The sequence below is a fragment of the Sebastes fasciatus genome, chromosome 5 (genome assembly GCF_043250625.1).
Source record: "Sebastes fasciatus isolate fSebFas1 chromosome 5, fSebFas1.pri, whole genome shotgun sequence".
NCBI lineage: Eukaryota > Metazoa > Chordata > Actinopteri > Perciformes > Sebastidae > Sebastes > Sebastes fasciatus.
Window position 1 is genome coordinate 5,124,891 of NC_133799.1, and position 13,375 is coordinate 5,138,265.

The 13,375-nt window shown below is 37.8% G+C and overlaps 1 protein-coding gene across 1 annotated transcript; it reads right to left on the reverse strand.

Moving 5' to 3' along the window:
- Nucleotides 1-79: 79 nt before the first annotated feature.
- cluap1 (clusterin associated protein 1) lies at nucleotides 80-8,451 on the reverse strand. The gene is made up of 13 exons (XM_074634645.1): nucleotides 8,339-8,451; nucleotides 6,524-6,582; nucleotides 6,307-6,418; nucleotides 5,901-5,985; nucleotides 5,617-5,796; nucleotides 5,182-5,277; nucleotides 4,588-4,671; nucleotides 4,347-4,480; nucleotides 3,406-3,547; nucleotides 2,798-2,873; nucleotides 2,601-2,711; nucleotides 2,042-2,091; nucleotides 80-683 (listed from the first exon to the last, which is right to left on the reverse strand). The coding sequence occupies exons 2-13, from the start codon at nucleotides 6,543-6,545 to the stop codon at nucleotides 507-509; spliced, it is 1,269 nt and encodes a 422-aa protein (XP_074490746.1). The 5' UTR covers nucleotides 6,546-6,582; nucleotides 8,339-8,451; the 3' UTR covers nucleotides 80-506.
- Between the last annotated feature and the right edge of the window lie 4,924 nt (nucleotides 8,452-13,375).

The window sequence follows — 13,375 nt, forward strand, 5'->3', positions numbered from 1 at the left end:
GTAAAAAGGCAGTAAAAAAAGTCAGTAGTGGAAAGTACAAAAAAATATACTAGATACAAAAATACAAGGAGATGAAGAAAACTGTTAAAACTGAATATAGTGCAGGGTAACAGCTGTGATACAGAACTATTAAAAAAAGTGAATATAGTGCAGAAGAGACTGTTAAAAAAAAGTATAGTGCATTATTATCTGTCCTGCAGACCGTCCATTTGACCTCCTTCATGTAGTGAAGTATAAACTATACACAAGTTGTCTCAATATATGACTGATTGACTCTCAGGACAATAAAATGTTATGCTGCTGTCATACTTGAGTCAAGAGACACAGAGGAGATATTACATTCTTAATATTTTATTAAGGTAAACAGTTTCAAATATAAAAAAATAGGAACTATATTGATTTTTTTTATGTTAAACAGGTAATAATTAATGCATATCTCTCAGAAGTAATTAGATTGTCTAATCTGAGCTAGAATACAGAAACAGCTGGAGCTCATCTGTATTCATTCAGAAGTCATTGTCGCTCTCCTCCAGCAGAGGCGGTCTCATCCCCCCCTTGGAGGGGCGAGCAACCCTGGACACTGGGCCCTCCAGACTGTTGTCCTCCAAATCCTTGCCCTCCTCCTCCTCGCCTTCATCGTCTTCCTCGTCATCCTCGTCCACATCAATCTCGCTGTCCTCAGTCTGAAACAGCAGGCAAGCAGGGACACATAATAACTACAACGATTATCAAAAAATCTGAGTTTTCAGTCCAGTCAAATGATTCCTGGACAATTATTCAAAACACAATGTGGAGCTACAACAGAGATGGATATATTTTCATTCTAGCTAAACACTGAACCAGCTAATAAGCTCACAAAAACTTCTACCAGACAGATCTAATCACAGAATCACCTCTTCGGCTGTAATGAAATCATGCCCAGTCCAGAACTGATTTAACAGTGTATCACTGAACTGGGACATGTTCACTTCGAGCCAGAAAACTAAAGGGACCAGTTAAACTATTTACCAAATTTAAAGGAAAAATCCATTCCCAACATTTCAAGACTGTTAAAAAAACGTCTGCACCAATGTTCAAAAACTATACACGCCGAAATGCATTGTAGAAAAGACAGAATTTTTACTCCCATAGATGTCTCAGTGGAGCAAAATGCAACGAAGAAATAATTTCTCCAGTTACTCTGCCTTCCTCTTTCGATATCTCTAAGCAACACAAACACAGGTAGTGAGGTTTATACTGAATATGTGCTTCAGTAGTGGTATGATGCAAAAAATACTCAGTGTTCTCTGTGAGAGATAGACAATGTGCCAAAACCATTGTAGCAGGTCTGCAAGCTCTGGGCGTACTTCTCCTCCACTTTGTTACCTGTATGAACACTCCTGGCATGGACTTTACCATGAAACTGATGAGGATTAAATTAAATGTTTTGGTGGATTCCAAAATCTACTAGCCAATCAATGGATTACCATTGTTTTGTTGGCTGGTGAGTGAAGCAAATCTAGCTGACACTTGCATATTTTACCAGCATTTGGCTCGTTGCTGGTTTGCTGGGATCCATTCCTTGTCCTGTGTGAACAATCCCTACAGCATCGCAGAATTTGAGAATGGATATTTCCTTTAAAGACACAGAGGAACAAGGGGTGAACTAGATCCCTATCCTGCACAAACCTTTCCTTTCCGTTGTTTTTTGGCACGAGGGACTGACCTTCTGAAAACCGCTAAAGAGGGCTTTTAAAATACAAGTGAATGACAGTGAAAGGTAAGATACGGAACAGAGTACAAGATGGAAACCCAAAGGGATGTGAAACTGATCAGAGCTGGTGCACAGGACACTTGGTTAAAAATGAAATGAAAAAAGTAAACGGCTTATCATTCTGTATGTAGCAAGAGAGACAGCACAGAGAGCGCTGAGAGATCTAGGGCCACTGGGAGTGAAATCAGCAAAAAAGTCTTCAAAATGAAAAGATGCTTGCTACATTAGGCTTAACTGAAGAGGAAAAAACAAGCCATCTTGAATTGATGTTGCTATGACAGTACTAACCTCATCACTATCACCACCCTGCATATTCCCAATGAATCGAGCTCCTCTTCCTGTGGTGCAAAAAGAGGCAATACAGGTTATGTTGAAGGGATGGTTCGGGTGTTTTGAAGTGTGGTTGTATGGGGTACCTATCCATAGTCAGTGTATTACCTACAGTAGATGGCCGTCGGCACGCCCAAGGGTTAGAGAAACAGACGGGAGTTACTGCACGGAAGCAAAGCAATGTACTGCTGGGGACGGGGCTGGCAGCAAAACATCTTTTAGCCACCAAAAAATATCAATATCAGTTTAAGTGTACGCCTTATTTTGAATATTTTTTTGAATGAGCCTTTCTTTTAGGTGTCTAAAATTAATTTTGCTGTCAGATTCTCCAAGCTGGAGGCTTGCCGACCGTCATCTACTGTAGGTAATACACTGACTATGGATAAGTACCTCATGCAACCACACTTCAAAACACAGGCTTTTAATAAATTAAGCATTTCTTTTAGAGAACTACAGATATAAAACCAAGAAACTAATAGTTCATCACAACAACGTCATGGCTATTCCTCGTCCGTACCTCCCATGATGCCGTTTCGCGTGGGCCGCGGCTTAGAAGGTCGAGACTCTTCTATGTCGCTGTCTGAACCTTCGTCCTCCGGAACGTCCATGTCAGAATCCTCATCTTTCACTGCAGAAAACAAGTGTGCAAGATCATAAAAGGGGTTGAGATTATGTGACTATTGCTTTGCTTCAACGTGTGATTGGTTGTCTCACAGGAGCTCCTCGTCAGATCCCTCTTCTCCTCCTCCCTCAGTATGTTCTGCATCATCTTTTGTGTGTTTTCAGCTTCCTGCAGTGGAAAGAACAGGACAAACATATGAATTTGGTAAACGGACTTGCATTTATATAGCTATAGCCTTTCTAGTCTTCCGAACACTCAAAGCGCTTTATACTGCATGTCAACATTTAACCCATTCACACACACATTCACACACCGATGGCACAGCCTTTGGGAACAATTTGGGGTTCAGTGTCTTGCGTAAGGTCACTTTCACATGCGGACTGGAGGAGCCGGGGATCCAACCACCAAGCTTCCAATTACGAGACAACTTGCTATACCTCCTTAGCCACCTATAGCCATCATGAGAGGGCCGGTCTTAATGCCAGTCTTTATTCTCCTCCATCCACTGCTATCAGGGCATGAGTTACTCCCATTTATGTTTGTCACCAGTATTGTCTTATTTGTCATCATCACAGGCCAGCAAATTATATTTTTACACAGAAAAGAAGGAGGACGCTCAAAAGTATGTAATATACAAGCAGTTCCAGGGGAAGTCCTTTTATAAAACATTTAAGGATCTCTGCGTATCATACACACACACCTCAAACCTCTCCTGCTCCATTCTATGGTATTCATCCAGCTGAGACTCCAGGAAGCAGAGGTTCCTGAACTTCTCCACAAAGATTTCATATTGCTTCTGCAGATCTTCCTCAATCTTCTCATACTCATCCATGAAGGGCGGCCTAAAAAGAATTGAATGACGAACAGAAAACAAGAACGTAGAAGGGGGTGAGCACAGACCTGTTTTAAACCTGTTAAAAAAATTTTTTCTTGTATTATATTCCCTTCTCTCTTTTTTATGTAGCCATAGTCATATTATTGTAGTTTGGTACTTCCCTTTGTTACCACCAATACCCAATTGTGAGTCACCTCAGAGTGTAACGGTCTGTAAATTAAAATGTAGATGTTCTGAATTGTTTGAACGATTGTGTTCATAAATATCCTACAATTTATAATCTAGTTGAAGTGGTTTGAGTTTAAGTTATTTCAATCATTTCAAATACATAAGTTATCTGTCCAATTCAATCGATTCAGCGTCCTCTAAAACTTCTGTATTAACTGAAACTTCATAAAAATTGCCCCAACTAGAGTTGAAATATGGCCACTTCTAGTTTAAATGGGCATTTCGAATCTTGAAAATGTCAGAAATGGATTCAGCATCCTCAGTAACCCATTCCAGTATTGTCCAAATCAGCCAAGCAGTTGCTGAAATATTGTCCATATATATGAATGTGCTAATTAATGCTAATTATGCAAATTGTCCAACATATGCAAGTTAGCATCCGTCAGTTTTTAAATGCTGCCGACCCATACTGTACATTTCTAACATAAAACTTTGAGGTACTCAACATTTCAGAGTTTAAAATAGGGCTCTATACATTGGCAAATAGAATACTATGCTTTGTTTTAATTTAACGAAGGCACTGGGGAGCATTCAGCAGTCATTGAGTCTGTCTGCTAGCTGTCAGGTTGTGAACTGACCTGACACTCTGCAGTGTCTGCAGCCTCTTCCGATTCCTCTCCAGCTCCTGCTTTTTCTTTTCTATCTTAGCGTCCAGACTCGTTTCATCGGAAACAACGTTGCTCAGCATGTCTTTCGTCTTCTCCACACTTTCCTTGACAATGAACACAAAGGCATGGGGGCAGATTCAGTGCCATTTCATAGATAAAAACAGGTCCTGTGTGGATTTTTAAAATGTGGATCGTGAGGATGAATACATACCAAAACTTCCTTGATGGCAGCTCTGAGGGCCTTTTCAGTCTCATTGATCTCCAGAGGTCTGGCGATGGCCGCAGTTCTCATTTCCTGTGGGAAAATTGAAAACAAAGACAGCAGAGTAATCTCCTGCATTACTTTCATAAGTGTCATTTCAAATAGACAGCATTACAATTGTACAGCTGTTGACATCTGAGAGCAGCAGTTTTGGTTTACTGCAACAAAAACAAAGCCACATGATGCGAATAGCCTCATCAGCAGCACTCACAGTGGAATAGCTTACTGTAGGGTTAAAAGGTTACTTGATGGCCAATGGCAGTTTTAGGTCAAATTGGCCTTAATGACAGAAGTTTTTTTAAGAAAATACCAATATTGATGAAAGAATTAACATTTGTAAATGCAAATGTCTTTTCAGACAAAAAATATTACTATGTTTCTTTAAATTCACTTAAATCAATGTATGAATTTTGACGTCAAACTGTAAAGCATTCTCTCCGGTCTGGGTCTAATGAAGAGAAACACTGTCAAGGATTGTGAGGACTCAAGATCAATGAAAATGTAAACCAGTATGTGTGTCTGTTAATATCGGTTTTCCCTCACCCTTAGGTCCGCTTCTTTTCCCAGTAAATCATACAGAGATGCTCCTTTAGATGTGACATCCGATGCCAGCTGCCGAGCTGCTTTAAGATCTGAAATCTAAAGTGAAGACAGAGTGAGACCTAACCAGCAACACAAGGTTTTCTCTTTCACTTCGGACTTAATAGATTACAAAAAAGAAGGGAGATATCAAAGTTTTATACAAAGGAAAAAACACAGTTATTAATTAGCATGGGGTGTGAAGTCAAACATAGAATTGACTGTTTTAATCTGAGAGTCGACATGCATGTGGGTCATTTAAATGCCACTTAATGTAATATTTCACGCTCAAACTCCTTAGAGGTGATAATATAGTTAAGTTATTGAGATTAGAAAGGACTAAGGATAAAGTAACATACGGTAGATATAGCATTATAAAGCCAAGAAATTGCATCTCACCCGTGAGCCAAGGTCGAACTTGAACATGTTGTTGTCCTCCTCGATTCTGTCTCCCAGGGCCATCTGCTTGGTCTTCATAGCACTGTACAGCACTGAAGTGATCTTCAGCATCTCTTTCACTGCGTAGCCATCGGCCTGGTAGAGGTGCTTGGTGTTCAACCTGATGTGAGCCTTTGTTGCCTGCAACCACGTGAGACACTGGTTAAGACAGACTGACTAACAGCAGGTCTTCAATAGCTACGAGTAATCTGTACATTCTGTTTAGATTTAAGAAAATACATCACCATAAACTGGGCCACGGCCTTGATGAAGAATATTCTATCTGACTCTGTATCTACATCAGTGGGGATATCCATCTGAGGCTCATATCTACAATGTAAAGGAGGCAGAGAGGGATAGGGAGCAAAAGAAAAAAATGAAAATATATCACAGTACCCATTTATACATGATGTCAATACATAGTTCTGGCTGATCTAAGTAAAAACAAGACATCCGATCCAAACCAGGGGGCATTCAGAAAACAAAGCATGGCGCAAAAGTAATTGACATACAGAGATTTGGCTTCCAGAGTTAGAAAATGTATTAACTACATTGAACTGGAAGGTGACCATTAGCGTGTAAAATCATGGCAAACAAAGAATATTAAGTGGTTACTTATTGATGGATCAGTAGTGTGTAGTTTAAGCATACCTCTTTACCAGCCATATTAGGATTTCTGCCACTAAAGTGAAGTTTGGTGTTCTGAAGTTCTCCATAGATATCAACCGAGGATAGCCCAAGGCCCTCATCATCTCTGTGAAATCTGAAAAATTAAATGCAACTCCAATTACCAACTTGTGGGCTATATAGGTACAAAATACAGATTTTCAGCTCAGTGATATAACATTAATTGCACACAATCACTTACTTCTTAAGTCTCTGAAGGACATTTTGACCTGTCTAACTGAAGAGCTGAAGGTTCTGCCTCTGGAAAGCAAAGGAGAGATGATGTCACGTTATTTACAGACAACAAGCTACTGACTCTGCACATCAATTTGAGTAGGTCGAAGATACAGATCGATGGTCTTGTATTTATGCTGAGCAGACTGTAAAGTCCTCCGAGACAAATATGTGATTTTGGGACAAAGGAGGACGGTCTGCAGGACAGATAATAATGCATACAGTGCACTTTCATAGACTAAGCTACTGGAGTTACCCTGCACTATACTCATTTTTAACAGTCTCTTCTGCACTATACTTGTGTATAGTTTATACTTCACTACATGTAGGAGGTCAACAGTGTACTTTTAACTCTGCTGTAGCCTTTAGATAAATTCTACTTTGTCAGATTTTACATTTGTATCTAAATGACATATATATATTTTATTTGACACTATACTGTTTTCCATGCTCAATATATGAGCGCACATTTGTTATAGAGGAAAAACAGCAATACAATAGCAGTTGCAATGAAGATTTGGAGCAATCTGTTCTTAATAGGAGAACAAAAGGTTCATTAAACTGAAAACTCTCTCGAAAAATTTACTTCCTAATTAATGACAATGAGGCAAAATGTGTTTACAAATAGAGAGATGAGTTTTAAATACATGTTAAGCTGGCTCTAGGCTATAATATTTGATATTTGTGCAACAATAATGCCTTGTTACATTTTCAGTAAGACTGATTTTAAAAAGAGGATGGTCTGCAGGACAGATAATAATGCACTATACTCATTTTTAACAGTCTCTTCTGCACTATATTCACTTTTTTAATAGTCCTGTATCACAGCTGTTATCCTGCACTATATTCAGTTTTAACAGTTTTCTTCATCTCCTTGTATTTTTATATCTGGTATATATTGTACTTTGCACTACTAACTTTTTTACTGCCTTTTTAATAACAGGTTTTGCACTATGGAGCTGTGATGCTGGAAACTTGAATTTCCCTCGGGATCAATAAAGTTACTATCTATCTATCTATCTATCTATCTATCTATCTATCTATCTATCTATCCCTCTATCTATCTATCTATCTATCTATCTATCTATCTATCTATCTATCTATCTATCTATCTATCCCTCTATCTATCTATCTATCTATCTATCCCTCTATCTATCTCTATCTATCTATCCCTCTATCTATCTATCTATCCCTCTATCTATCTATCTATCTATCTATCTATCTATCTATCCCTCTATCTATCTATCTATCTATCTATCTATCCCTCTATCTATCTATCTATCCCTCTATCTATCTCTATCTATCTATCCCTCTATCTATCTATCTATCTATCTATCTATCTATCCCTCTATCTATCTATCTATCTATCTATCTATCTATCTATCTATCCCTCTATCTATCTATCTATCTATCTAATATGAATACATCTGACTTGTCTAGACCTGATCCTGACCTCATCACCACGTCAGGATGATGGAAACTAAAACAACAACAGAATCCGTAATGATGTAACGCTAGTTGTGATATCACTGTTAGATAGTTTAACCAGCAGCCAGAGTGTGTGAAGATGAGGTCAGTTTAACGACTGTAGCAGACTACAGATGTCAACAAACAGAGCAGCTAGGCTAGCTTATAGCTAGGTGCTAGCTAGTTAGTTAGCAAACAGCTAACGCTGGTGGTTAACTGCAGGTCAGACAGTAACAAGACATTATTTTTCTGATCTAAACTACCTGATTAACGATTTAGCATACCGTGTTTACGGGCTTTATAAAGGAGTGGTTACCTGTCGTTGTTGTATCTGAGCTAGCTAGGTGCTCATTAGCCTCGACCATAGACGGTCTCTATGGAAACCGATTCTCGTCCTACGGGAGCTCAACGTGATCAAAACTACAAGCGAACTACAAACAACACAGTTTGTATTTTATTTATAACTTTTAAATTTAAAAAACAAGTGACACAACTATAAAGGAGTAACCCACCCCCCACCGTCAGGGATAAAAACAACAACAACAAACAAAACGAAAACATAAAAAGGACAAGAACATGCTCTTATAGGATACAAAGCAATATGATTTTATATATATATATATTTATATATACATATATATACATACATACATATATATACACACATATATACACATATATATATACATACATACATATATACATATATATACATACATATATATATATATATATGTATGTATATATATATATATACACACACATATATATATATACACATATATATATATATAAATATATATATATATATGTGTGTATATATATACATATATGTATATATATACATACAAATATATACATACATATATATATATATACATACATGTATATATATATACATATATAAACATACATATATATACATACATATATATATACATACATATATACATATATATACATACATATATATATATATATAGATATATATATAGAGATATATATATATATATATAGATACACACACACACACACACACATACACACACACAAACACACAGTATATGTATACATTATATACATATACATCTGTACAGTTTGCAAACACCCAAATGCACATATATGTATACACAAACACCTTAGGCCATCCTTGATAAATATAACAGAAAAGGTTGCCACATTTTATCACAGGTTGCAGAGCTGAGAGAAACATTGCGTTGAATCCTCTCCATATGTAACTGTGCACAAAGTCTATACTGTGTTTGTGCATGCTTATTAATGTTGCCTTTTATTGTAAATAAAGACAGCTTAAAAGAAGATGTTGGTATTTAGTTGTAAAGTTTGTTGAAAAGACACTTCCCAAAGTAGCAAAACATACGTAAAAATGGTGATTTACAGAATTTGTACAAAATGATTGACATAGGACGATATGACTTTTTGTGGTTTCAGGTGAAAAGTAGCGTCAGTAGTAGTAGTAGTAGTAATAATAAGGTGACTACATACATTTTCTCAAGTATCAAGTACTTGTACTTGAGTTGTTCCATATTTAAGGTACTTTTATTTACAAATACATTACAATTTGTCCCAACTTGACAAAATTCAGCTGTATAATGAGTACTTCTACTTGTGATACTTTTAAGCAGTGGTGGAAGAAGTACTCAGATTGTTTACTGAAGTAAAGGTAGCACTACCACAGTGTAAGAATACTCTGTTACAAGTAAAAGTCCTGCATTCAAAAGTGTTCTTACTTACTTAAGTAAATTATCATTAAAAATATATACTCAAAGCACCAAAAGTACTCATTATGCAGAACGGTCACATTTCAGAATAATACATATTATATTATTGGATTATAATTATTGATGCATTGATGTGTAAGGCGCATCACTAATGTTGCAGCTACTAAAGGTTGGGCTAATTTTAATGACTCTATGTACTGCCGGATGGCTTAATCCATAAAAATACATCGCAATTTATTAGTTAATTACATTTTGTTTTTATAACTCCACTCTGCAAAATGTGTAAAGCTGTCAAAAATAAATGTAGTGGAAAGTACAACATTTGCCTCCAAAATGTAGTGGAGTAGAAGTATAAAGTAACATAAAATGGAAATACTCAAGTAAAATACAAGTACCTCAAAATTGTATTTAAGTACACTAGGCCTACTAAGTCTACAGTTACATCCCGCCACTGCTAAAAGTATTATGATTCTTTAAAGGTCCCATATTATAAAAAAGTGAGATTTTCATGTTTTTTTTATTATAAAGCAGGCTTAAGTCCTATATAAATACGGTGAAAGTATCGAAACACTCAATCCACAGGGAAATACACACAGCCCATATTCAGAAACTCTGCATTTGAAACAAGCTGTCAGGATTTCTGCCCATTCGTGATGTCACAAATATACAATATTTAGACCCTTGACACAGTTTTAAACGTAAACCTTCTAAATGTGTCCCAGTTTATTTCTGGTTGCAGTGTATGTGAATGACATCAGCTGACAGGAAGTACACATGGACCCAAGCTGTTGCCCTTCAATGCAATTATGTTGCAATTCCGTCAAAATGTGCTAAAACAGAGCGTTTCAGACAGAGGGTAAATACAGGCATATTCAGGCTGGCAGTATGAGGAAAATAAAGTGTTTTTTTTAACATTACAACATGAAACATGTTCTAGTAGAAACACAAAATACAAGTATGAACCTGAAAATTAGCATGATATGGGACCTTTAAACTTCTGTACTTTGTCTTAGGTATAACATTATGTATGGCTTTTACTTGTAATGAAGTATTTAGAAATTGGAATATTGCTACTTTTAACTGAGTAAAGGACTACTTTTCTAACACTTGGCAAAGTACTGCAGGGTGTGTGTCTTGTTAATGGTGCATGGTGCAGTGCTGTCGGTGGCCACAGGGAGGCGACACCTCTCAGTCTGCGCCACAGTGTGCTCCTTTCATATCTGTGGGCTGCTACTCCTGACGCAGAGCATGATGGAGCAAACTGGTGAGCCACCTCACAACAACAACAACTACAACGCTACTGGAAATGAACCTCCCGCCGCCTGCGGCCTGCACAGTAAACGCCTGAAAGAGCTGGAGAATGCCGCCCTGCAGACCACTTTGATATCACGGATGGAGACTGAATCTGGTGCGGACTCCGGCAGCTGGACGGAGCAGCAGCAGCAGCAGCAGCAGCAGTCCGGAGAGGACGAGCAGCTGAACGGCTTGTCCTTGAACCATCCACCGGCGGCTCCTCCGCAGCTCAGCGCGGAGGAAGAAGCGGAGGAGTCGGATGGAAACGTCGCCAAGGAGCGCGTCGAGGAGGAAAGGACCCTGACGGATCATTTAAACAAACGATTGCTCTCCTCGTTTCTGGAGAAGCTGAACGAGAGAGACCTGGCGCTTCCTGGTGTGCAGCGCCTGGATTGTGCGGTAGCGGACGAGGACTCGAACAGGGCCGCAGATGAGTGGTGAATCACCGGGCTGAAAACAAGCAGCAGCTGCAGCAACATGGAGGTGGTGGTTGAGGGGATTCAGGACCAATGTGCACAATCCCACAACATAAAAGAAAGACTTTCAGTTCACCAATTTATTCTGGAAGATGGGAGTGTCTGGAGATGTTACATGCTTACTTTTGTATAGTGAGAATGGGTGAAAGATTAAGAAAATGCAATAAATGACCATCATGTGATATGAAGGGTTTTTGTACTTATTGTGTTACATGTGTGTGCATCTTTTTTGAAGTGACACTCACTCATCAGCAGGTGTCAGTATCCACCAAAAATATAAAGCCTACTTTAGTACACCTCTCTTATTAATGGCAGGTTATGATCACATAGTTTCTTATTCTGTAGTCTCATTTTGAAGGGCCTAAAAATGATATAAAGACAGTATCGTTCTCTAGTATAAGTATGGTTATTTTCCTAAAATATAACACAAGATTAAGTACATTTACATTACACAAAAGTACGCCTAAATATAAAACCTAAAAATGAATGGTCATAACTAATAAGTAAATATATAAAAAAAACTATACCACTCCCTCTCCAAACACTTGACCATATTTTCATCATCAGAAAGATTTATTATGACAGAAAGGAAAGAGAGAGACAAAAAAAAAAAAAATAAGTACAATATTTCAATTTAAAATACACTTGCAGAAGTTAAACACTATTTGATATTGTACTCAAAAGTATAAGCACATGAAAAGCTACGTATTAACGGTAATATGTGTTACTCTTCACCTATGTATGCAACACTATTCACAATTTCATGTACCCAGTATGTGTTTGGAGTCTCATCAATTTGCTAAAAATACTGCAGTTAAAATCTGTAGCACCACATTTAAAGAAACAAAAAAAACCTTCAAAAACATTAAAGCTTCATTATATAACAGAGCAATGTGAATGATGCAGAAGCAACCATGAAGCAATAGTTAAATATGGTATTAATTTAGAGTTAAATCAACATGTTCCCTTCTTGTGTAGGCAAACTGAATTTTTTATTTTAAAAATAGGATCTTGTCTATAAAACCTACTCTTTAATTTGGGACCTAACTGAATGAATTGTGACACGGATTACAAATTCACCAAACTGGATCCTCCCCCACTGATAACAAACCGGAACCAACACTTCTCGGTTATCTTGATGAGGAGTCGCAAAAGCCTCCACAGCCTTTGAAGAAGTTTTGACTGACTAACTTACCAGACCCACTCTGGAAATAGTTTATGACTCAATGTATTTCTACCATTGAGAGACAATTTACAACACACTGGGGATTTAAGGCATGAAAGGGAAGTGACTTAAAACGCATGTGGAGACGCATTTTAATGCAAGCTGTGAACAGACGTACTTAAAGCTGTCCACTTGTGTTGAGATCACTCAGGACCCATGTTAATGCCAGGTCTGATCAGGGCCTTTAAACCTGCGAATATTAGGCAAATTAATCTAATTCTGTCATCTCAATCTAATTTTAAATGAGTCAGGAAGCCAACAGCAAAGCCTGACTTTACTTTTAATGTGATCAAACAAAGAAAAATGCTCGACCCTCATCCTAAAATGGTCCTAAATCGATACGAGAATACTTCCTTGTTTTATGAAGGAAGCGGTACACGAGTTGAAACAGTGGTGCCCGTCATCCCTGCAAAACCCCACGCTGAAAGTTCCTGAACTTTCAGAAAGCACTACCCCCCGACCAAGACATTTTGGGGGTTAAAAAGTCCCTGGAAAATGTCCCCGGGACTTAATTCAAACCCTGGTCCCTGCACTCAAAACGCAGTGCGTTCCTCAAAAGGTTCTAAAGTTTCTGTGGTCGAAACAGGGCTTATGTAATAAATGTAAAAATATAGCGCAAC

Excerpts from the sequence above, each read along its gene's own strand:
- cluap1 (XM_074634645.1), bottom strand. The coding sequence starts at position 6,545 with ATGTCCTTCAGAGACTTAAGAA. Across the intron at positions 4,672-5,181 it reads GAAAAGAAGCGGACCTAAGG|GAAATGAGAACTGCGGCCAT; the intron begins GTGAGGGAAAAC and ends ATTTTCCCACAG. Across the intron at positions 2,874-3,405 it reads TGGAGCAGGAGAGGTTTGAG|GAAGCTGAAAACACACAAAA; the intron begins GTGTGTGTGTAT and ends TTTCCACTGCAG.